Source organism: Nicotiana tomentosiformis, chromosome 3 (assembly GCF_000390325.3).
Source record: "Nicotiana tomentosiformis chromosome 3, ASM39032v3, whole genome shotgun sequence".
NCBI lineage: Eukaryota > Viridiplantae > Streptophyta > Magnoliopsida > Solanales > Solanaceae > Nicotiana > Nicotiana tomentosiformis.
This window is the reverse complement of record NC_090814.1, coordinates 135,668,016-135,694,288: the sequence shown is the minus strand read 5'-3', so window position 1 is coordinate 135,694,288 and position 26,273 is coordinate 135,668,016. Positions and strand designations below refer to the sequence as shown.

At 36.3% G+C, this 26,273-nt stretch overlaps 2 protein-coding genes and 1 long non-coding RNA gene across 4 annotated transcripts in view; 2 read left to right on the top strand and 1 right to left on the bottom strand.

The window, feature by feature from the left end:
- The window catches only part of LOC104085444 (uncharacterized), a 191,330-nt gene that overhangs the window by 111,606 nt on the left and 53,451 nt on the right, over nt 1–26,273 (top strand). The gene's annotated exons all lie outside the window — the stretch shown is intronic.
- On the top strand, nt 9,031–12,451 carry LOC104107028 (floricaula/leafy homolog 1). 2 transcript variants are annotated; one of them, XM_009615709.4, is made up of 3 exons: nt 9,031–9,501; nt 10,258–10,661; nt 11,866–12,451. In XM_009615709.4, the coding sequence occupies exons 1-3, from the start codon at nt 9,039–9,041 to the stop codon at nt 12,238–12,240; spliced, it is 1,242 nt and encodes a 413-aa protein (XP_009614004.1). In that variant the 5' UTR covers nt 9,031–9,038; the 3' UTR covers nt 12,241–12,451. The 2 variants fall into 2 exon arrangements, with proteins under 2 accessions (XP_009614004.1, XP_009614003.3); XM_009615708.4 differs by having other exon boundaries at nt 10,255–10,661.
- On the bottom strand, nt 12,520–17,642 carry LOC104107029 (glycine--tRNA ligase, mitochondrial 1-like). The gene is made up of 9 exons (XM_009615710.4): nt 17,212–17,642; nt 16,608–16,990; nt 16,371–16,488; nt 15,656–15,850; nt 15,321–15,545; nt 15,029–15,088; nt 14,840–14,920; nt 14,346–14,751; nt 12,520–12,843 (listed from the first exon to the last, which is right to left on the bottom strand). Exons 1-9 carry the CDS (start codon nt 17,389–17,391, stop codon nt 12,626–12,628), a joined length of 1,866 nt encoding a protein of 621 aa, XP_009614005.1. The 5' UTR covers nt 17,392–17,642; the 3' UTR covers nt 12,520–12,625.

The window sequence follows — 26,273 nt, the reverse complement described above, 5'->3', positions numbered from 1 at the left end:
TCACCTAATTTATTATATTCCATAATTTTATCTTTATTTTTATCATTTAATTTGTGTTTTGAGTTAAGGAAAATGGTGGTTTTTGAAGAAAGTTTTCAAAATGAAAAAGCATGATTTGAGGGACGAAATGATATTGGAATTTGATAAATTTAGTATGGTTGAACTCGTATCAGAATGGGTGTTTGGGTTTTGTGAAATTTGTTGGGTTCCGAGGTGTGGGCCTGGGAGTCAATTTTTAGATTTTGATAAAGATTGAAGCTTTATGATCCGGAATAGTTTCTTATGAGTTTTATTTATGCTCTGAAGTTATTTTGATTAGATTTAATCCGTCCAGAGGCCATTTCATCGAGAAGTTCATTCTTGAGTATCAGTCTGTCTTCTTTGAGGTAAGTATCTTACCTAACTTCGTGTGGGGGAACTACCCCTTAAGATTTGAGTCTTCTATGCTAATTGTAGTCCGTGTACGTGAGGTGCCGAGTACGTGTTCGGACATATTTGTGGAAAATTGGACTTTTAGGGTCCTTAGGCCCTTGTATTCATTGAATATGCAGTTGTTCATGTTATGTTTATGCTTCTTAATTACTAGTTTCACCTCTACCTGCTTAATTATAATTAATTGCTTCATGATTCACTCTTATTGCTTATTTGATTCATATGTGCCTTAACTGAAATTGTTACCTGTCTATTGCCATGTTATCCTTTCCCTAACTGTTTATCTTTAATTGAAATTACTACTATCTCTTCTGTAATTGTTCAGCCTTAATTAAGGTTATGGTTACCTTTTCGCTGCTTATTCTTAGCTGAATTTATTGTATCTCTTTTCCTAATTGCCCAACCTTAAAAGAAGTTAGATATCCTATATTTTGGTTGACTTGTCCTTATTTGGAATTATTCAACTTGTGTTAGCTTCCTCGTTGTCAAATTGTATATTATGGATCATTGTTACATTGTATTTCCTTTCTTGTTGAGATGTTCTTATTATGACTAGCATTCCCTGATTGTGGATACTCCTTGTAAATTAGTTCCTCCATTTCTTTAAGTTCTGGAATCTCTGAGTTGACTTATTTGTCGTACCCTTGTATTATTATCATTATTGTTGTTGTACTTGTTGTTGTGATGCACGGGGTTTCTGCCGTGTGGTTGTTGTTATTGTGATGCACGAGGTTTCTGTCGTGCTATGTTACTATTGATATTTGTACATGCGGCGTGACAAGGCGGGATATATATGTGTGGGTTGCGCATGTGGCGAGACAAGGTGGGAACATTATTATGCACGTGTGGTGAGACAAAGCGGGTACTTACTATATTATTGCACACGTGGCGAGATAAGGTGGGCTTTGTCAGGGATTGATTTGTGATGATTTGTGATGGCCTGGGGGCATTCTTGTTGTTGATGTTTATGTAGTGGTACACTTACCTGTGTGAGCTTTATCTTGTGGAAAGTTGTGAGGAAACATTCTATGTGCTGTCCATTTCTTTTCCTGCACTTACTAGCGGGCATGAACTATGTTAGGACACTTGCACAAGCATACACGTAGTTGAGCACTCTTATCGATTAAGAAGTTTTCTTGATATTGTTGCGTATAGATGCACACCCTTGTTTACTTGCCTTCTATGTGAGAATGACTCTATTTGGTACGTGAGTCGTCAATGCGGTTATGAAGTGTAATGACGGCACAGGATGCCAAGTGTTAGGGTTCAGGTATTGGGACCCGTGAGCTGTGAATAGTTTGAGGTTCGGTACCTCGTGGAGTTTATTGACTAAAACCTGGTGTGAAAGCAATCATTTTGTTGAGTTGTTACCTGTCCTTTCTTTATCTGTGTTTATCGGATTTAGGCTGGGTTTCCGTTCATTCTTCTATGACACTATTATGATGTTCCGCTGATAGTTGTTGTTTTTCCTTCCTTATTGCAATTACCGTACTATTTGCCACTTCGCGTAGTCTTTATATAGATATCATACTTTGTTACTCCTATACCTACATTTGTTCAGGTTATTTTAGTCCAGTAGGTGTTTTGACTGTTCCTCGTCACTACTCCACTGAGGTTAATCTTGATACTTACTGGGTACCACCGTGGTGTACTCATACTACACTTCTGTACATTTTTGTACAGATCCAGGTATTTCGAAGTCAGTTGATCATTAGCTAGCTGTGCAGACTCTGTTGCTGTGCAGACTCAAGGTAAACCTGCTGCTGCGTTCGCAGGCCTCGGAGTCACCCTCTGATTTGTATTCATAGGTCGAGGCCCTGTTCCGACCATGATACAGTTCAGTTATCTCTAAAGACTTGTAGACTAGTCCTGTATATTTTGTATATTAGTATTGTGGCATTGCCAGCCCTGTGTACATGTTCAGTTTGGTATTGCTGGTTGTAGACATTCACGGTAGCCTCGTCGGCCTGCATAATTATGTATATGAGCTTTTGGGTATGTTTACCCTCATATGAGAGAGACATAATTTTCAGATGATTCAGAATATGACCTCATCGGCCTCGATTGGTATTGTCAGCTTGCAGGTAGGCCTCATCGGCCAAATTGCAGATACCCCTCCACAGTTCACGGTTACAGAGTCGTACGCTCGGGTCGAGTATGGCATTAGGTGCCCGCTACGCCTCCCCAGGTTTGGGGCGTGACATTTTGGATATCCGAAAATCCAAAAAATTTATTCTTTATATTTAGTCCATTATCCATATGCCAATAGTAATAGGTTAAATACCCTACCCATTAGAAATTATCTCATATTGAATATTAATTACTAAATTTTTGTCAGAATACTTTTTATTTGGACATGGTTTTACTATTGCTACTTCTTATCTATTGTGTTAATGTCTGTTGCATTTCCTTGATAATAGTTTCATTACTTGAATATTTAATTTGGATGATAGTGGTGAGAATGAAGAACTTTTCAAGCAATTTAACATGAGCCCTTCATTTGGATATTCATTTTTGTAAAAAGAAGAAACATCTCAACTTATAAGCTCAAAATCGAAAATCCAAAATATCCAAATCGATTAATCCGAAATCGAATTTAAAAAATCCGATCCAACCCAAACTTATTTGGATTGAATTTGGATTGTCATTTCTTCAATCTAAAAACAGAAACTAAGCCAAAATTTTCATATCCAGTCGGAATTGCCCGAACGCGCACCCCTACCCATAGTTTCACATAAATTCCCATCTTTCTTCCATCGCCTCTCATTCTAGGAGAAATACACGGGCCTGGAACAGGCTTAAAATGACGAAGCCCAACAGTTTTGTTTTCCTTCAATTGAAAATCGGATAGAGTTGCAGCAATTATCCATCCACTATGTAGCTCAAATTAGCCTCTAGGAGTCTAAATTAAATAATTTTAAAAAATAAAATAATATTTAGCAAAATTTCACGATCAACAAACACTAAACACCGTGGCCTCTTAGTTATTCGTAATTTAGACAAACGATTAAACGACATTCAATTTAGTTAATCGATACACGTGAGTTGTGAATCTTGCTAACTGTCTTTTCCCTGAGGTGACATTTGCTATGAACTCAAGACTCTGAGATTTAGGACATGCCATCATTTAACACTTTGAAACGAATTTCAGTTTTTTACAACTTTTCTTTCTTCAATTTCTTTGTATTTGTTTCTTTTGTGTTGGCGTGGTGGTCGAGGAACAAGAAAATAAAGTACATTGATTAATTATTATCTGAGTTATTGACAAATAAAAGAAGGTATTCTTTGCTTTAATTAAGAATACTCAAATTCAAAATTGCACAAGATTGATTTTCTTTTTTTTCCATAATTCTTTTTTGCTTCACTGTGACTCGGGAACAAACGTACGTGACAATGTTGATAGTTTCTAAAACTAATTGAAAATCTGAATTGATTTTTAAAGAAAATTAGAGAGATGAAAAACAAACAAAGCTATTAAGGTGCAAGCTATCTGTTTAATTTAATCGTTGATATTCCGCATCTTTATAAGAATTAAAAAGTATTTTGATATAGAAAAACTATTGAATCTCTTATATCACTTTCTAACAATGCTATTCATAGGTAATCAGTTTATTAGTGGAAAAATCAAGACATGGTAAAAACAATCTAGAAGAATATAACAAAATTGGCAAGACAACATGCAGAAGACGAGAGCAAAAGTTACTTTTTTTTTAGGTCAAACAATTAGAAAATTTATTTAACCAAGTATGGATATATACAACCACTAATTCATATTTGACTTTAGAACTAGACCTCCCTATATATAGCTTTTTCCATCTATTTGACATACAGACAACGATGTAAAAAACTACTAACATCTAGACAGGATAAGAACTTAAACTCTCAAGTGACTTCGTCCATCTACTCCAGTATTGACCCCTAATATGAACTGGAGTATAAAAGTTACTTAGGCTTAGATTTCTTCCTTGATTTATTTGTGTTGTGCACTGGTCATGTATATAAATTTTTGAATATTTGATTATGTTTATGATCTTATCAAATTAGTAGGTAAAACAATTAAGTTGATGAAAAAAAAAATTAATTCGATGAATTTTCCTGGTTACCAAGTAAAACAGAAGAGACAAAAGCAAATAAAGTCCAAAGAAAGTAAAGCCGGACAATGAGTTCAGCGAATCTATGCTGCGAGCGACTCTCTGCACCAGAGCTCTCCTTCGCCATGCGACAAAATTTATAGAACTCGTACACTGTCGTGTTACTACGTGTCATCATTTCATAGGTGAGAATTTATAGTCCTAAGGTTGACCAGATCTTTGTAGTTCTGAGAGAAATATTTTATGTATAATACTGTTATAAATATTAAAATGTATAAAATGACGTCATTTCAAAATGTGATACAGTGAAAAAGAAATAAGCATATAAATTCAGACCAGTGAAGTAGTTGAGACTTAAGAGACAAATATATATTATTAATGGTTGATGTACAGTAAATGAATAAAAAATAGTATGAACATCATACGATGTGGATAAATGCATATTTCTCCTAAAACAAATGAAATAAACTTTTGGGTGGATTGCTATAGATAAATTATGTAACAATTACACGAGTTAATATGTACATCAACTTCGTGGATTAGAATACAATCTTGAATGAATTTGAATCTTGACAAATCAATCATCAACTCATACAACAATCACCAATATGCATACATTCGTAAATACGTGTAGATTGGAGTTATATTAGGATCCTATGTTTGGGGTAGGTTTGAAATATTCTTTTGAACAGTTTTAGTTTTCTCAATTGGCAATCGCCAAATTTTAACAAATTCTAGCACTAAGATTTAATGAGAACTATAAAAAAAAAAATTAACCAGAAATACCATAAAAATTTCGTCAATAATAGTAGAAACTGCACCACAAAAAGTTGTATGAGACACTAGGAGATAAATAAAAAATAGCTGAAATCAAAAAAATTACACCTCCAAATATTGTTTCTCTTAAATCATTCTTTTATTCACAATTCCCGTAATTCTAACAATCCCATCAGTTTGTTAAATATATGATCAAAATAAAAAGTATTACTTTTGGCAAATTCAATCGACTCAAAGTGATGGATTATATTCAAAGGACTTTTTAAACTTATATTCAAACATAAGAGAACATTTTTATCAATTTCTCGTATACTATTAGGGGTTACGTTAAAATAATCCTGGATAAAAATTTAGTACCGCCTTATTTTTTGTTTGGTTAAGTTATCCCAAAATTAAAAGTAGTACCGGGATAACGTATATTTGCCAGGGGTGGAATAGTAATCCCGGGATAAGTAATCCCAGAATAAAGCAATAAAATTGACAATCTCAGAACTAATACATACATATCAAACAGTCAATTATACTGAGATTAGTTATGTTGAGATTAATTATATTGTGATTAATTATACTGAGATTGTCTTCAAACCAAACGATCCCTTATTGGAAGAAGTTATTGTGGTTGTGAATTGGCACTAGTATATAAATTTAAAAATGTGAATGAAAAAGAGAGAAGCTACTCTCTTTTTTTTAGTCTTTGGAAAGTACAAAGGGAACAGTTTATTAGATTACAGAAAGATTATTAAGCTCAGTTCTTTGGCATATATATCATCAAACTTTGAACTGTTCCATCTGACGCTTCTTTCTGTACGTACTTCCCCTGCATCCTACTTTAACTTTGCCAAGTAATAGTGTTTCTTAAATGTCTCTAACTTTGTTCCCCTTCAACTGAATCCTTTACTTTACATACTCCTCGCTCGAGCAAAAAGTACATTTTTGAAGGAAAAAACTACTCTTTTTGTCCCAATTTATGCGAACTTTTTTTTTTTAAGATTCAAACTTATTAATCTTGATTGTATATTTGGACATATAATTTTTAAATTTTTCTAAATAAAATTAACATATTTAAAAACTATGTAAAAATATTATACAACAACAACGATCCAGTGAAATTTCACTAATGGGGTCTGGGGTAGTGTGTACGTAGACCTTACCCCTATCCCGAGGGAGTAGAGAGGTTGTTTCCGAAAGACATGTAAAAATACTATTAGTACAATAATTAATAATTTAAAATATTTAAAAATCATATGAAAAAGTTATGAGAATAATTCGTTTGACTCTCGAAATCCTAACACCATCACGTAAATAGGGATGGAGGGAGTATCTAATAACGGTGAAGAATGCACCTTCATCATAATTCCGAGGTATAATTTCAGCTAATCGATTCAACAACGAGTGGCGCAAAGAATATAATAGAGTTAGATATTACGAACCTATTTTATCTCAACTTAAAAGTGATAACGTCTAAATTTTAAATCCACTATTGTCAACAAGCAAGCCTTTCTGATTGGTCGTGGACTCATACTATGTATCATCTAGTCTTAATTGCTGGTTTCTGTATAACCTTTCATATTTGTCAAGGTAAGAGATTTACTCTTATCTCCGTGTTGTCTAATTTTGATTGCTCGTAACATACATTAAGGTTTGTTATATGTAGCAGAAGAATACATACATATCATGAGTTTTACAATGTATATATGGACAAATAATTACACACACTCTCTCTCTCTCCAGTTGGATTTAAGACGTCAACGTTGTCCATTTTACTATGTAAAATATTGATAACTTGAGAGCTCCGTTATATATCGTGAGAATTAATGACAACTTTTTTAACAAGAAATATATTTCATAAACAATACTAATTGCATGAGTGGTTATTCACATAAGTAAATAAGTACGTAGTATATCATATTGGCATTCACCAAAAAGAAAAATGTCAAACAGAATTTACCTTTATTTAGGAGTAATAAGAACGTGATAGGGCAAACAGTTAATTTAATTGTTGAAAACCAATACATTATAAGTTTAAAAAATTTGAAAGTTAAATACTAAACTTTAGGTTGACATTCAAAATATATATATAATAAACAAATGCCACGGAAGAGTGTAAATGAAATTTTAAATTATCCTCAAGTCAATTAAAAGATAAACATTACTTAATAGATAACCATTCAGACATGCTAGTGGGTGTGAAAATTCTTTATGCTGTAACCACATATAAGTTAAAAATCTATCCTGGAGTGGTGCATAATTTGTGTCACAACTATAATTAGGCCAACTTTCTAAAATGAGTAAAGTCTTAAACGTAGTCCCAAAATGGTTTCATAAAGTCCTGAAAGAGTTGAAAACTAGATACTCGCCGTGTTTCTCTGACTAGTTCGTTCTCAATCCCCTAAGGCCTATATCTAGTCTGATTGGAACTAGGATAGTCCCTCTTCAGAAAAAACAAATAATTCTTAGTCCCTTGCAACAGTCCTCTATCGTACGTTCCTCAGTATGCAAAAGCAGAAAAGCACATTGGTATTCAGTTATCTCTGATGCAATTCCCAGAAAAAATTACAAAATATTTTCAAGTTAAGATTTTTAAAAAAAAGTACTCTATGTAAAACTTTTATTTATAGAGTTTGATTATATCATATACACGACAGAAAAACTTCAACAATATCAACTTACTTTTATACCGAGGCGGATTCAGGATTTTGACAGGATTGGTACACTATTAAGAAGAGGTGGATCCAGAATAGCAATTTTACGGATTCAACCTTTATTTCTTACGAATGCGTATCCATTGCACTTTTGAAATTATAAGTTTATTTTTTTTTTAAATAGTAAAGTTCTTACATCTATATCTATTTTTCATGTTGAAAATATTGAGATCAGCTGAACACATTGACTATATGCTACATCATATACTGCGACTAGTTAATATATACATTTTGTTTAATCATATAAGATTTTACAACAAAAGAAGAATAGGAATTTCAACGTGTGAAAATTTTGAAAGAATAAACCAAACAAAAAAAAAAATAAAAAGAAAAAGTTCTTAATTAATACGCAAAAAATAACACCAGACACGTCCATCTCCCGTGGGCGTCTACTTTTAGAAAAAAAAAGGAAAAAAATAACAAGATTGACATAAGATTTGAACTCACAACCTCACCTCGAGAGGTACACTCAATAACCATCACATCATATAATACTTTGAGCATGAGTGCACACACGTATATTTAAATATTTTTGGAAAAATATAGCATTACTATACATGATATTTAGGGCGAGGAGCATGGGTTCAAATGGCCCCTAGATACGCCCCTGCTTTTATATGTTATATTAGCTAGGTAATCTGATATTTTTGAATGACATTATAGTAAAAAGACAGCTCAGTGCACAAAGCATTCCGTATTCACGCAGAATTCGGAGAAGGACAGCACCCCAAGGAATGGCTCGATCCTGTAACCTATAGGTCACTTGGACAATTTTACCGTTGCTCCAAGGCTCCTTTTCAATTACATCATAGTGTAAAATTTATTTGAATTATCGGTTTAGATAAGTTAAATGTTTATACGATGATAGTGTTAAAAAAAAAAACTTAAAGTGTTTTAGTTGTAAATTGTGTAATTACCTAATAAATAATTGATATACATATTTGTTTTACGCTGTCAGAAGGTAAACTCTTATATGTAGCAACAGTTTTTAACCCTTTCATTCCATTTAACCCAAGTGTGTGCATTGTTATAGCATATGGACCCAGAGGCTTTCTCAGCGAGTTTGTTCAAATGGGACCCTAGAGGTGCAATGCCACCGCCAACCCGGCTGTTGGAAGCCGCGGTGGCGCCTCCTCCTCCACCACCAGCTCTGCCACCGCCGCAGCCTCTATCGGCGGCCTATTCCATTAGGACAAGGGAGTTAGGAGGGCTAGAGGAGTTGTTTCAAGCTTACGGTATACGTTATTACACTGCTGCTAAAATAGCGGAGCTAGGTTTTACGGTGAATACTCTATTGGACATGAAAGATGAGGAACTTGATGATATGATGAATAGCCTTTCACAGATTTTCAGATGGGAACTCCTCGTCGGAGAAAGGTACGGTATCAAAGCTGCAATCAGGGCGGAACGGCGGAGGCTTGAGGAGGAAGAACTACGGCGGCGCGGCCACCTTCTGTCTGATGGTGGAACTAATGCCCTTGACGCTCTCTCACAAGAAGGTTGTTTTCTTTGAACTTGATAACTCCTAGAGTATATACTTGCACTTGGATATACAAGTGCACATAACCAGTTCGAGTGATTTCTAAGACCAAATTCAACTTATTAGGAGCACGTAGTTGGTATTTAAATGTTTAAGAGTAGCTAGTTAACGAACTGTGAATTGAATTGCTACGTATTTCTAGTAGATAATAACATGCATAATTTTTTCGAAATAGCATGATGTTTAATTTGTGGAGCCACTGTTATATTGAACCTGAACCACGAGCCTAGCTATAGGAAAATACTTTATCTTTACTGATGCATGCAACCAAGCAACTATAAGGTATTAGGGTTCTTGTTGCATATTCCATATTTGACCATCTCTAGTTCATTCTTATGTAATACTATCACTCTACTGATCTGAGAGGTAAATAATTTTCTTTACTACAATTTTTTCGTACTCGTTATAGATATTTTGGATTGTTAACTATGTTTAAAGTGATTCTCACTCAAATTAAATATATGTTATTTTATTTAAAAGTTATAAAAAATTAATATTCTAATACACATGAAAACTAAGTGTTTTAACCTTATACTCTGTCTCATAAAATGAGACATTGAGAGTAATTAGATATATTTTGTATGTACTCATTAAGGTGTCATGACGATTTTTTAAACGTGTGTCAAAGTAAAAACGTATAGGTAGGTGTAGCACTTTCTTCCTTCACATGATATAAGTTCTCAATTTGTGTAAATATATATATATGGTGAAGTAGGGTTGTCTGAGGAACCAGTGCAGCAGCAAGAGAGAGAAGCAGTTGGAAGCGGCGGAGGGGGAACGACATGGGAAGTGGTGGCGGCAGTTGGCGGTGGAAGAATGAAACAAAGAAGGAGGAAGAAGGTGGTGTCGACGGGGAGGGAGAGAAGGGGAAGAGCGTCGGCGGAGGAGGATGAAGAAACGGAGGAAGGTCAAGAAGATGAGTGGAATATTAACGACGCCGGGGGAGGAATAAGCGAGAGGCAAAGGGAGCATCCTTTTATCGTGACGGAGCCAGGTGAGGTGGCGCGTGGGAAAAAGAACGGCTTGGATTACTTGTTCCACCTCTACGAGCAATGCCGGGATTTCTTGATTCAAGTTCAGAATATTGCCAAGGAACGTGGTGAAAAATGTCCCACTAAGGTCACCTTCTTTTCTATCTCTCTCTTTTTTCATTTAATTAAAAAACTATTTTACAATTCAAAAATAATTCGCGCCCTTAACTAATTTTACGTGATAAAAATGTCCTTATCCATGGATTATAATTTATTTAACACATGTTTTGTTGTTTGGATTCCTTAACATAAACACACATCTTCTATTTTATCGATATTGTCATACAACTTTTATGATGAGATATTTTTAGTTATGAAACTGACATAAATTTTTTATGATGTTTCTAAGTTGTAAAATAATTTAAAAGAATATCGAATTGATATTACAATTCATCACACTGATAAAATACTCTATGCTATCAGATTATACTGGATTTATTGTTATTATTGTAATTTAATTACTAAAATATATTGGCTTTATTCAATAAATGGAGCTGAGTATAGTATATTTAGTTTTTTTTTAAAATTTTGAGTGAATATAAAAATTCTAGGTAGTAGTTGGTTGGGAAAAGGTTGGGCATAAAAATGAATGTGGGTTGAGAAGACCTCGTTAATTGGGTCAAGGTAACCATTAGCTGTCCGGAAGAGAACTCGACAGCTAAGGTACGGAATTGATGGGCTGAACCATAAAGCTTAATGAATTTCGCCCTCGGCCCATTACTCCTTTTGTACTTTCACTCAAGTGGTTCCACCTGTGAGCTTGTCCTTGCCTCATCGAAGTTCTACACATTGACCAACGTATGAGTTTAACACTTCAACGTTTTTTGTTTGCGAATTAGTATGAATAAAGCTTTCTTTTCTTATTCTTTTTTTTTTTTTTAGTTTTTAGGAGCCAAAGCTTGATTTTAATAAATTAGGCTTATGCTAGGCGCTTATTTTTTTGGCTGAGTCATTGTATGGTACCCGTCTCTGTCTCTGAGGGACAATTAAACTAGCAACTCATAAACGCTGCCGTAATAATTCTTTTTAGTTTGGGAATTATGAAATTTTTTATAACTTTGTGGTGTTTCTGTTCCACAATATGTTGTTCATTAACTAAACAATCCTCTAGTATTCTCCATCAAAAATCAACTATTTGAAGTTAGTTTTTGGCAATTAAAATTAGGAAAAGCAATTATCAAACTGACGTATTTTAGCTTTTGAAATTGTTACGGTGCAAAAATTAATCATCTTACAGTAATGTTATCCTATGGAATGAAAATGGACAGGATGATATTATGTCGAAATTGCAGGTAACAAATCAGGTGTTCAGGTACGCGAAGAAGGCAGGGGCAAGCTACATAAATAAGCCAAAAATGCGACACTACGTGCATTGCTACGCACTTCATTGCCTTGATGAGGAGGCCTCCAATGCGCTAAGAAGAGCTTTCAAGGAGCGAGGAGAGAATGTTGGGGCATGGAGACAGGCATGTTACAAGCCCCTGGTGGCCATAGCTGCTCGACAAGGCTGGGATATCGACACCATCTTTAATGCACATCCTCGACTCGCCATTTGGTATGTCCCCACCAGGCTCCGCCAGCTTTGCCATTCTGAACGAAGCAACGCTGCTGCTGCTGCTTCTAGCTCGGTTTCTGGTGGTGTTGGTGATCACCTGCCGCATTTCTAAGTTGAGAGTAGAGTACTCAGTTTAATCTTTTCTGACTTTGCTTGCCCCTATATCTACTTCCTACTTTGTTCTACTTGTGATGTAATCTTTTCGGTTTAGAGACTAAAATATCTGCATAACATGGGTGTCCCTCAATTCAGTTCTGCAAATTCTGTAACTGCTTTAGTTTAGAACTTGTGACATATACTAATGGTTTGATAATCTTGATGTCTACTATTGTCATGTAAATATTTCTTAGGAAACAGAGATAGCTTAGTACTGGACAAAGACAAAAGAAGAGAATAAGAATGAACCACGATTACATCCAAATTGGTATATCAAAGAAGTTTGTCAATGTCGGGTAAACAATTCAGGCTATTAAGTAAAACATTCTCAATTCAGTGGGTCAAGAAGAATGAGTAGGGTATCTCCACAACACATCACCCCAAGTGCTCTGACCATCGGTTACCTCCTTAATAACAGATGCTACTTCATCCACATTCACACGAATCTGCTGCTTGCTGTCCCTTTCACGGATTGTCACAGAGGATGTTGAATCCACTGTAATGGCAAAGGGAACTCCAAGTTCATCGGTTCTTGCATACCTTTTCCCTATTGACGTACCTAAAACACAAAATCACAAGGACCACAACTAAGTATCAAATAATTAAAGCACCACCAGTTCATCAAAACCAAAAACAAAATATGCATACAACAACAACCATCCCAATGTATCTCACAAATAGGGGCGCTGGGGAGGGTATTATGTACGCAGTTTTACCCCTACCTTATACAGATAGAGAGGCTATTTCCGGTAGACCATCGATTCCAAGCAAGCATACAAATCACAACAGTATAAAGAAGAAATACAATAGTGTAAAAGTCAGGAAAGCATTAACAAAAAATACAAAATATACATATTGTAGCACAATGACAAAGACAGGTAATCATTGTTATGATATGCCCACCAAATATTACATCAGTCAAAATCTAGTGGTATACAAGGTAAACTTTAGCATATTATATGATAACAGTGTATCGATGCAGACATGTTCAGGTTATGGTAAATCTATATATCCTATAGAGATATATAAGATACAAGCACAAGGGTGCATGGTAAATCAAAAGGAAGATGAAGTAAACTCAAATTTCTGCATTTAGACCATGTGAACCCAGCAGTTGTCAGGAGTGTAAACACCAACCTTAGCCAGACTTTAAAGTTCATAGCAATGAGCTAAAATAAGTTACTATCAGTCACATTTAGAGAGTAGAGCAAACAAATTTGATAGATGGAAAATATTAACCTGGACAGGTGGACCTTAATGAACAATCGAACAATACATCATGTCAATAACTTAATATTTGTTTAAAATTCATATAGTGAACTCAATAATTCCCGGGTGAATTTTCTCCCTTCTCTCTTATATGTTCCAGGCCAGCTCATGCGCCTTGACTGTTCCATTGGTTATTTGCATCTCCCACCATTAAAAGTATTAAAGGGCAGCCCGGTGCACTAAGCTCCCACTATGCGTGGGGTCTGGGGTGCACTAAGCTCCCACTATGCGTGGGGTCTGGGGAAGGGCCGGACCACAAATACCACTAAAAGTATTGAGTAACTCTATTCACTAATGCTTAGGCAAATGAGAATAATCACCAACCTTCTTAGCCTACGGTGGGATTCGAAGCATAATCTCTCATTCCCCCTTCATCGACTACTAGGTCACACCCTTGGCTGCAATTCCCCAGTAAACTTTAACCCAATTTGCAACCAATGTTGGAATTTGATTAACCTATGTATGTTCGTTTTAGGACAAAGTAGAAAGCACATTTTCTTAGGAATTTTAAGTAATGTTGACATGTCAATATTTCTTATCACTGTCCAAAGAGTAAAGGATAAGAAAATAATTAGCAAGCAGCTGAAAGCTCAACTTATTTACTCCAGAAGTGGCAAAATGAGTAGACGGGTGAGATGTAATGATTATGAATGGGATGGGAATAAATATTAAAACACCCTTGATCCAGGTAGCTTTTAAGGGAAATTAGAGAGAAAAATTGTGACTTACTCAGAACTTAACATTATTGTGGCCAAAGCTAGTGCTTAGAATAACTCTCGAGGCCGAGCTTACCTGTTATATCAATCTTATACGAGATCCCATAGGCAGTCAGCGACCTAGCAATTTGTCTGGCAACTTCCTCATATTGTTGATTCTGAACCAATGGGAACACAGTGCATTTTATAGGAGCTACAATAGGAGGGAAGCTGAAAAAATTCATTTGTTCATCACCATCTCTGCTAGGTCTTGTGTTGAAAGAATGCTCATAGAGGCAGTATATTATCCTCCCAATACCAAAAGATGGTTCAATGACTGATGGAGTGAAAACCCTCTGGTGTTCCTTCTTCATTTCCTTAGAGATGGACACCATATTCTTGTTTATAGTGACAACCCTGTCGAGGGTGCAAACATGAAATTCAGCCTCCCCCTTAGACTCCAATGCTGCTTTCATTTCCATTGCTTCCTTTTCACCCATAGCCTTGTGACAGAAGAAAACAATAATCTTAAGAATTTAACCCTCACATGAAGGGCATAAACGAGTAAACTAATGCAATACTGCTGTGTACCTCCAGTGCTTCAACCACCATCTTTTGGTTACCCTTAAAAGCAAGACCCAACTCCTTTTTAGCTGGAGTTATAATAAGCTTCTGAAAATAGAGATAACACATGAAGCTAGTAAGCATGTTTTACAAATTTTATTCAGGGTTATATTATAGACCACAATCTCTTGGGCACAAGTTGAAAGAAAGAGAGACCTCTACTTCCCTGGGCTCTGGAAACTTTTCATGGGCTACAAGAGGCACACCACTTTTATCCTGCAATGCATGACTCAGTTCAGTGTAGGATAGTATACTAAGAAAAGTTATGCTCATTTTGCATGAAACGCTAGGCGAACCATAAGTTAACAGATAGATACTGAAAAGAAGTAAACAGTGAATTTGGAAACACCAAGCAACTGATGAAGTACCATATGAAAAGACTTGGGAGGTGGGTGGGGTGAAGAATATAAAGAACTAACAGTATGTGGCTATCTTAAGTAAGCCTCACCGTGTGAGCACGCAAGTCATACGCAGATCTATCAGCTATACCAACACACTCAATCCATCCATAAGAGCATTCAATTTCAGCATCCCAACAGTCTGCAGCATAATGTGCCATTTCATTTGCAAGATGTTGACGAAACCGTAGCCGGTCTTTGTCAATACCAAGATGAGTAAGAAATAGATATACTCTCCCTATGAAATATCCAAGAGTTTCATTGTTGACAATTCCCTGCAGAAGCAACAGTGATGACTCATTCAAACATGTATAATGGAAAAAATAGAGGATTTATCCAGGAGACTAGGAAGAAACCGAGAAGTTAATTGTTGACTTTATCTTACCTGGACAACTGCTTCACCAAGACGTATTCTCCTAGCTGATCTTCCAGAAACCTGATCTTCTCTCGGGAACATCAAGAACTCCAAGTTTGCAACATCAGGAAATTTTGGATGAGATTTATCCTCCGGGTCAACAAAGTGCTCAATCTCAGCCAGTGTAAATTCACGGACTCTCAGGAGACCTTGACGTGGTGAGATCTGCATATACCAAAAAAGCAAACATGGTTTTGAACATAAACATGCTCCATCTATGAGTTAATTAAAGAGGTTAAATAAATTTAGAAAGCTTCAGTAACATATGGATCAAATATGAATTGACCCAAAAAAGAACAGTTAGGTAAAATGTTAAAGCCTATGGTTGCCTAATATGGCGACCAAAATGTATTAGCATATGCTATCAGTTTCAAGTTTGAAGCATCATCTATGTCTACTTCGTCATACCCAAGGAACAAAATAAAATAGAACAGTCTATAGATTCTGATTATCAGCAATGTGGATAAATTTTGTTGCCCTGGCAACTATTCCATCATTCAGGATTTGACACAGTAATCTACTGAGACCTCATGTTATAATTTTTGCAAAATAGACACTATCCGAATTACAAAGGCTTAGTTTGGATCTAAAAGAATGATATTTTTGCTTGGTCGAAAATATACAAATATGACCAGGATACACATCAAAAGAATAAAGGCAATAATAAGATATGGATTTTATGAACCTCATTTCTAAAAGCTTGACCAATCTGTGCAGCCGCAAAAGGAAGCTTATTTCCATTGTAATAGTACAAGTCCTTGAAGTTAACAAAAATGCCTTGAGCAGTCTCGGGACGCATGTAACTGCAGGAAAATCAATTGCAGAGGCAATAAATTATAACAAAAAGACTTATGACAAACTAAGCACAAAAGTAATGGGTTAGCACACTTCTATATTATGTGTGCTCTAAAGATATTCTTACCCAGGACTTACGCCAGAAGGCCCAATGGATGTTTGGAACATGAGGTTGAAAGGATAAGGGGCAGAAAGAGGATTCCTGGTATCAGGAGCAGTAATGCCATAATCCTTAATCTTAGCACCGAGCTCTTCAGCAGAGAGATCATCCAAAACAGCAAGCACGTGCCTGAATTCCGCGGCCTTTTCAGCTGGAAGATTAGGATCTCTCTCAAGTTTGTCTTTGCAAAAGTCCTTGAGCAAATGATCTGCTCGGTAACAAGTGCCCGTCTTTTCGTCTTTCACCATTAGATCAGTGAACTTATCGACATGACCTGACGCCTTTAGCACAACTTCAGGCGTAACACATGGGCAATCAACTTCTAACATGTTCTCCTCAAGAACAAAATGCTGAATTACAGAACAGCAAGTCACCATTTGAAGTATCATATAAATATGAAAGAAAACCCCCAATTTTGACTAATTAAACCCATATTATTAATGTTCACTATCTAGTTAATTACCCCAATTTAGCGTAAAAGCACATATCCCTAACATAAAGTTGAGTAACTGAATTGGAAAGCACTATAACACAAAATTGAGAATTCTGATAGTAAGAGAAAGAAAAATACCTGGCGCCAGAAAGAGAGGACGTTGGATTTAACGGCACAACCGGGAGGGCCATAGTCGTAAAGGCCAGCAACGCCACGGTAGATCTTGAAAGAGGGGATGTAAAAGAGACGGCGTTCAAGTGTGTTAATAACAGCTTGCCGAAAAGCTTCTCTGTTCTGGGCTTCTTGGGCAGGGTCCATTTTACCAAGAAATTCACTCAGAATTCAGATCAATTTATCTACTACTATAAGAATACTCACAATTGTTGGATTTTTGTTTTGTCAAAGAAAGAAAAATATCAGAGGTAAAGATATTTTTAGGCTTGAATCTCTGTCAGCACTTGAAAAGGTAGCGACACTGTGGATAACGGATATTTGAGGTTGTTTGGCTGGTTTGTGAATTTAATATTCCGGTCGCCCCTTGGTTTTTAGGGTTGTTGCTGCTAATTCACGCCAATCTCATGTTGCCTACGATTTATATATTCTCAAAGAATATGTTCAGTCCACAGAATCTAAAGTGCGTCTCTTTGACTGCTTTTCTTTTTACATTGGAAAAATTTAATAGAATTACTTAAATCTCTAGTAAGTTATATTACCTAAATCAGCTAGGATAAGAAACTTTATTTTCTTAAACGGTAACTTCCAGACTATTATAACTTCTTCGTGGTTGTGACCTTCGATAGCCAAAAAAATCTACATATTTCTTCGCATCCTCCAAATATGTGTAATAATAGCCTTGTTGATTTCCAAAGAACACTACTAGTGCTAGTTGCCAATATTAATATCAGTGTTACTACTAGTAGATTCAACCCCCCCCCCCCCCGGGTACATTGAAAAAATGCTACTCTAAATAAAAAATTTAAAATCTTTATAAGCTAAGCTCCATTTCCTTGACTGGATGCCCCTCCCAAGTTTATATGTCTTCATCGTACATTTTTTTACTCATATGGATGTCATTTGCCAAAATAAGATGTAAAAAACGATAGGAATTTCATAGATTAATTATCTAATCCATAAGTCTCAAAGTCTTGTCGTAATCTTTATCATACAGTCAAATATAACAAATAGCCAAATTTAAAGAATTGACAATTTTTGGCAAATGAAAATCTTATGATACTACCACTAATTTCAAAGTTAGACTTTTGAAGTAGTGTTAAAATGGCAAGAGCACATGAATTAACGGTCATTGACCAAAAAAAATTTAAAATAAATTCAGAAAGCAATGGATTTCTTTTAAAAATCTTTTGGCAATATCTATCAGTATCTTATTCCCCTCTATTGAAATCAATATGTGCAGTGTAGAGTTGTACATTAGCAGTGTAAGTTGTACATAATTAGTTAGAATTAGTTTAGTGTTAACAGATGGTTATATTTATTGTTAGAAGTAGTTAGTAAGGTGATATATACACAAGTGACTACCCACGTGTAAAGTGAGATGGAATAATATAGTCTAAATTTTCCAGAACATTCTGTTCTCTCTCTTTCTGCTATCTCCTTCATAGCTCGAAGAACAGCTCCCATTTCCCTTTGAATATGGTATTAGAACCATAGATTCATGGCGGTTTCGAGCTGATTTTTTGAGGAGTTGAAGGCTAGTATTGACTATTGAGATATTCACTCAATTTCGTTGGAGAAGTGAGAAGTTAAGAAAGTTCGGCAGAGATTTGGGTGATTCACTTAGGGTTTGCGATTCATCTCATAATTCATAAATTCCGGCAAAGAGTAAGCTTTTCCTTGAAGATCGACCTTGAATCTATCTTCGATTCACTGATTTCAAGCTTTGATGATGACGAACGCAACTTTGGAAACTGAGAAGGACAACGGAGAAAAGTTCACGGACATACACCCTAGACATCCTCTCTACTTACATCCTTCCGATAGTCCAGATAGTGTTCTAATCCCTCAACAACTAACGGGAATAGAAAACTATACAACTTAGAGTAATTCCATGCGAGTTGCCTTATTAGCCAAACATAAGCTAGAGTTCATAAACGGAAAATGTCGGAAAGAACAGTACAAGAGTGACATAGAACACGAATGAGAAAGATGTAATGCCTTTGTGCTATCCTGGATCGCCAATTCAGTGTCTAAAGAACTAACAAATGGAATAATATACTCAACCAATGCCTATAATGTTTGGACATACTTAAAGGAGAGATTTGATAAGAAAAACCTCACTAGGGTCTCTCCATCACCCATCCGGCCAAGGCTTTCAATACACACTTAAGGTGAGTTTCTAAGTGTGTTTTTATGATGATTTCACTTCTCAATCACTAGTTACAACAAGGTTTTGTATTGGATTCCATAGGATTTCTTCAAAATCTCAAGAACACCCCAAAAGTTGACTTTCAGGATTTGGTCTACAAGAGGTAATCTTTCACCCTTAAACCTACATGCATGGATTGATAGTGAATATATGAGCAAGGAATAAGTACTAGCACTTATGATATGGTGGTTGGTATCCATAATTAATTAAACTAGATTATTGAGTATTGTAGAGATTTTATAATGAGTTAATTAGTAAAATTTGGTAGATGTGAGTTCATTGATGATTATAATGGTGCTAAAAAGGTAGTTAGTGGACAAAGGATGTTGTAGTATCTCTTTTTGGTGGTAAGGAAGGATTGTTGGATGAAGAAATACCATTACTAGAGGTAGTTGAATGCTATGCACTCTAGATATTTGATAAAATGCCAAAACGACCAAAAACCTAGAAATCTTTACTAATATTGGTCCAATTGAATTATGTTGATGTAGATTGAAGTTGTAAGAGTAGTGGGTGATTTTAGTAGTACTAAAGAGCTCCATCAAGGTATGTTGTCTAAACTTTCTCTCTTAGAATCGAATTCCATAATGTTCCCATAAGTTTCAAAGTATGGGTTGCGTATTAAAATGTTACGGCTTTGAGTCGTGTTTCAAATGAAAGCTAGTATGCCAAATTGTGTGAGAAAAACTCGATATGTTTAAGGCTCTAAATTGCTCATATGTGTACCTAAAGTCTTGATTGAGAATGTCTTGTTGTTGATAATCTATAAAGATGCTTGAAAATGAAATAAGTGAATTGGGATATAGAGTGTGGTCACTGTGCCAAGAATTTAAGTTATAATTATGGCTAGTGGTGCCAATGAAATGAGAGGGTGTGATAAAGATTATGAAATGAGCCTCGACTAAACTGTTTAAAAATAATTTCGAAAATAGAATTGCCTAAAAGCTTTTATACTCAATTCATGCCCATAAGTGGTTGTTTTAACTAATGCTTTGCTTTATAAATATATCCAGTGTGATTCGAGTTCGTACATACTCATGTGTTGAAATTGTATATTGTCATTTCTCGGGAAGAGTATTGCAAGAATAAATGGTGTATTGATTGTTTATGGTTTTGATGTGTGTTTTTATTACTGGTTGGTATGCTCCATTCTTTGGGAAGAAACCATTTGTGTTTAAAGTTCCTATTACAAATGGATTTGAAGTATATGATTTCTAAAATATTCTATATGTTGATATTTGATGGTGATCTTTGAAATTGAAAGAGGTGAAAGTGTGGAATATGAAATATGGCCATCATACCAGGAATAAAGAATCTTGTGAATGGCCAAATGAGCTAAGGAAATATCGGTGTTGTGAATGTCTAAAAATACTAATGATAATTTATACAATGTGAAAGATGTTGACGTGAGTACAATTGTATTTATGTTACCTCTGTGTGCAAATCAAATCAAATTTTTTTTTGTGAGAATCATTATCAAAACCGAGGAAGGGTGGGTCATAAGACCCACACCTGAAACTACACGTGCCGGTAGAGGGATGGATTGTGATTTATTCCCCTTATTTGGGATGAAATTGAAATATTGGTGAAATTGTGATATTATTCCCCTTAATTGGGATGAAACTGGTAATAATTGTGGATTGGAAAAGTCAACCCACAAGGCATATGTGGGAAGACGGCCTAGCTGATCGGGTGGAGATCGGACGCCATGTTGCGCACATGGTGGTACTACTCTTGGTAACAACTTTCTTTCGCATCATCTGTCAAACCACATTGTCCGTAAAGAGATGGCCTAGCTGATCGGGAGTGATCGGACTCCGTGCTAACAAAGACGGTGGTCTCCCAACCAAAATTATATATGAAGTTTGTATTTTGAAAATTATTATGTTTTAACTGGACATTTGGATATTGTTGATTGTGACTTGCTGTTTCTATGTGTTGCCTTTTCTTATATGTGCATTCTATTTTGAAAGAGGACTTTTAGCTATACATACTAGTGTTATTTGACAGTACTAACGTCTCTTTTGCCGGGGGCGCTGTATCTTTAATGGATGCAGGTGGTTCTACAGTAGGAGGCATTGATCAGTGATAGCAGTACACTCTTTTCAGCTGATTTGGTGAGCCCCACTTCATTTCGGGGTCATGTATCTTTTGTTTTTCATGTACTGTGTTTTGAGGTATAGCTGTGGCCTTGTTGCCCGCATTTTTATATTACTCTTCTATTGTACTTAGAGGCTCCGTAGACAGGTTGTAGGTTGTGGTTGATGTTGGGAATTGAACTAGAAATGTTAGTATTTGAAAATCATGTTTTTCGTTAATTTTATAAACTCATAATATTTTAGAAATTATGAATGAAACTGCTAATGGGAATGAAAAGGAAGTTATTAATAAAATCTTTTTAGTGTTTGATTAATGGAGTACATCTCCTCTTTATTCATGGATGAGTTTGGATAGAAGGAAATCTAACAGGCTTACTCGTCCGAGTTCTCTCGGTTGAGCGCCGGTCACGCTCCCCGAGTCTGGGGCGTGACAAACTTGGTATCAGAGCCAGGTTTTAAAGTGTCCTAGGATGTCTCGGAGCTGTGTCTAGTAGTGTCCTTATTATCAGTGTGTTGTCGACCACATCTAATAATGAGGAGGCTACATGGACATTTAGGAAGTTAATTTCCTTGCCATGTCTCATTTTCCAGATGAGTAATCCACGAGTTCGAAGTAGCGAGGAGGGAATGACCGCGCCATTGAATCTGGGGGAGATTACACAAGAGTTCTTTAGGAAAATGCGTCGAGCCGTGGAGGGATTAGAAGAACTTGTTGCTAAGGGAAGTGTCCTTGTTCCTACCAATGTCACCACACCACCAGATCGTGTTGTGAGAGAATCTAAGAAATAAAAGAGGGTTGTTGGTGCTAATGAACCAGGTTGTGTGATTTGCAGCAAGCGCCACTTGGGAACATGTTGGATGACCCTTGAAATATGTTATGGCTATGGAAAGAGGGGGCACAAGAAGAACAAATTCCCTAGGTTGGGTACACCCATCCCGGTCTATCCGATGTTCGGGAAGTAACATTTGGCGTCGTGTGGTGAGTATGCTTAGCACTATGTTAGGGGTGGCAGGTTTGGGAAATTCAATAAGGCCTACACAGCAATCCGGTGCTGGAATTGTTACTCCCGCATTTGAAGCTTGGAGGAAGGATAAGGGGGATGCTTATAATGTATGCAAAAGGGATAAATATCAGGTCAGTGGGACGAGTCAGTTTAGCAGACCTCATCCCCGTTGTGTGAAGTGTGGGAGATGTCATCCGAGAGTATGTCACTATGGTACCTATGTATGTTACAAGTGTAGTATGAGGGGTCACATTCATAGAGATTGTCATTCGTCTCGCCAGAGCATGGGCGGGGGAGCGACACAACCATTCAGTTCCATAGATACTACATCCATAATGCCTCCCCCAGCTAGAGGCACTATACCGCCCGCAGGGCGTGGAGAATCTAGGGATGGTATTCAGAGCTCGGGAGGGCCCAGCAGATTTTATGCTATGAGGAGGCGTCAAAAGTTTGAGGCTTCTCCAGATATGGTTACAGGTATATTGACTATCCAATCTCATGATGTGTATGCTCTTATTGATTCCGGTTCCACTTTGTCATATGTCACTCCTTATGTTACTATGGAAGTTGGGATAGAACCGGAACAACTTTATGAGTCGTTCTCTGTATCTACTCTTTGAACGAGACGCAGTATTCGTGAAGCCCCTTTATCACAATTCCTTATATATACAGCCTCTTGAGAAATTGAGTTCTATAATGAGCTCCTTGAATTGGGTTATAACCCTAGGCTAACTTTCCTAAATTCTCGACAAGAGACTATACCTAATGAATTTCTGACGGAACCTTTTGATTCCAATGGATAACATATGCCCACTTGTGCTTATGCATGCATCGTCACAAAGTTTGCCTATGTGGTATCAAATCCAATGTAAAGCATCCTAGTGTTGAGATCCTTCTTGAGCCACTCTTTTTCTCTCTGGTATATGTGGATCCTATGGTTTGAACAATAACTTCACTCCTTTATGAATACTATCATGAATCATTTTCACTGTCTAGTAACATAAGAGCATATCTCAGCACCTATCATATGTGTACCTGTCAATTAAAAGGGGTCACTTATCCGCATAAAGTTTCTGGAAAATTTGAGATTTTCACAAATTTGTCACATGAAGATCTTTTTGTTTACCTATCTCAGTATGACTTTCATGTCTACCTAGATCATTCCTCAGTGACTAACTCACTTTGTTCCTAATATAGTAGTTGCCCATGATGTGGCCTGATATTACAGCTTGAGAGTTATTATGGCAGAAACATGTCTAGCTCATAGCAAAGTGTTCATTCTCTCTAATCAATACATGATTTCATACCAACATTAAGATTTCCTAGCTATATGATTGCACTCGTGTGTGGTTGAAAGTTAAGCAGCCTTACAACGACTTTCCTCCCCACTTCAGGTGGATGTTTCAGATTCTAGCACATATGGTGAGCATATTGATTTGAAAGACAAGTTTGTTGTATCTCTAGTCCTCTCATATATGATCAACTATTGTAAAGGGTTAAGCTGTTAGAATGATAATAATCTCACAAGTGTTCAACTTCGTTTTTCATCCTCATGGGTTTGTGGCATATCTATTCCTTGTGTTAGTTAATGTTGAGAGCATAATGCAACTTCATGTATTTTGAAACCCATATCACATTCAGGGTGCTAGAATATTTTCATTTCGAGTTAAACTGATTTTTCTTACATTCCAAGAGGCGATTGGTGTCAGGTACTTGGATATTTCTCTTGAGGCCTATTATTGCCGAACAAGGCACATATGGAATGAAACAATTGTTGTTGTCCTTTTTATGACTATAGTCTTCCAAGAATAACTGACGCTAATGTCTTTATCCTCCCGACCATGCCTCCCATATGTCACATGTCTAAAATGACTCATTTCTTTTAAATCACAGAATCATGAACATGGTCCCTACATTATCAATGCCTATTAGGCAACTCTATGCCTCATTTGTAGAATCAATGATTTCATCACAATGATTAACCATGTAAGTGTTATTGGTAGTAACCTTCATGTCTCTTAGGATATAACCTCCTGAAATGATCTGCTCAGCACATTGATGGATTCTTGAAAACATTCCAGCCCAATCTCGGACCTCGTTGTTCCTATTTATAGTAACCTATGGGGGTTGAAGGTTCAAACATGTCAAAGAAGAAGTATCATACTGTGATCAAATATATTGGATAGGAAGTTTTATGGTAATATTCATGCTAGCACTTCTTAGAGTAATTGTTGGAGGTCGCCAAAGGTTTAGCTTGTGCGTTCGGCATAGGGATTTAGAGTTGAAGAAAGTGAACGGGTTATTATCAAGATTTTCTCTATGAATATATTGGGTGAATTGTTAAGGAAGGTAAAGTATGTGTAGTCACATTAGGTCTTATGAAATCTTGAACGAAATAGGCCAAACTATAAGTATGATTTTTCCCTATTATTGTCCTCCGTGTACCCAGTGTTTTACGTGTTTATGTCTAAGGAAGTAATTGGAAATCCTTTGTATATTGTTCCGGTATAGGTTATTGAAGGTCAAGTTAATGGATAGTTAGCTTATGAGAGGTACCTAATTGTCATCTTTGTTAGATAAGTCTGGAAGTTGGGATTGCCTACGTCAATGTGTTATCGCGAAGTCTGTAAGTCGAGAAGGTCACCTTGAAGGCCGAAAGTGTTGTGGAAAGAAACTATTTTCGCTTGATTGTATAGCAATTGGTTTTGATTTGAAAGGTACTTCCTAGGTGTTATGATTTAAAAATGTGCAGTTCATGTCCAGATATCACTCTTGATAATATAATGCCTGTAATATTGAGATTAGTGTTGTTGATATATATCGTTATACTTTTTTGAGTTGTGGATGTTTTGTTAGGAGTTGTTTTGGTAGTCCTATGGCAGGTGGTTAGGCCCAATTGCAAAGGAGACTCTGCCGAAATTTATGAAAAATTTGGGAGTTAGTCAAATTTGGGAGCTTAAGATATGTGGAAGAAGAAACGAGTTATGTTAAGTGTTCTGTGACGTACTCTACTTCTCATTCGAGGACGAATGATCCTAAGCGGGGGAGAATGTAAGGCCCCAAAAAAAAAATCCAAGAACTCAAGCTTTGTGGTGCCGAGGTAGGCTAATGTGTAAGTCCCCTTGAATTTCTATTGCTAATTCGATTGATTTCGAGCTTAGGAATACAATTTAATTTAGACCCGAACCACATGAGAATTACTGGAGTGAATAAAGTTATTTGGATACTTGGGGATAATTATTTTATTAATCTTTGAGTGTTGTAATAATGGGGAACACTTGTATGTTAATTTCAAAGCAATAATATAACGACCCAACCGGCCGTTTCAACTTTTAGAACCCTGTTCCCTTAAATAAAACTCCCTGAATGTCTTTTTAATGATTTATGACTTGCGGGGATGGTTGGTTCAGGATTTGGATGTGTTTGGGTTGAAATCGGAACACTTGGTTCCTTAAGTTAACCTTAAAAGGTCAAGTTTGACTTCGGTCAACATTTTGAGAAAACGACCTCGGAATCAGGATTTAACGGTTCGAATAGGTTCGTATGATGATTTCGGACTTAGGCATATGTTCGAATCGGGTTTTGGATAACCCGGGAGTGTTTTGGCGCTTAATAGTAAAATCAACTATTTGAAGGTTTAAAGTTCTTTAAAATTGGTTTGGAGTAGGTTTTTGAGTAATTTAAGTCCGTTTGGAATTCCGAGTTTGGGAATAG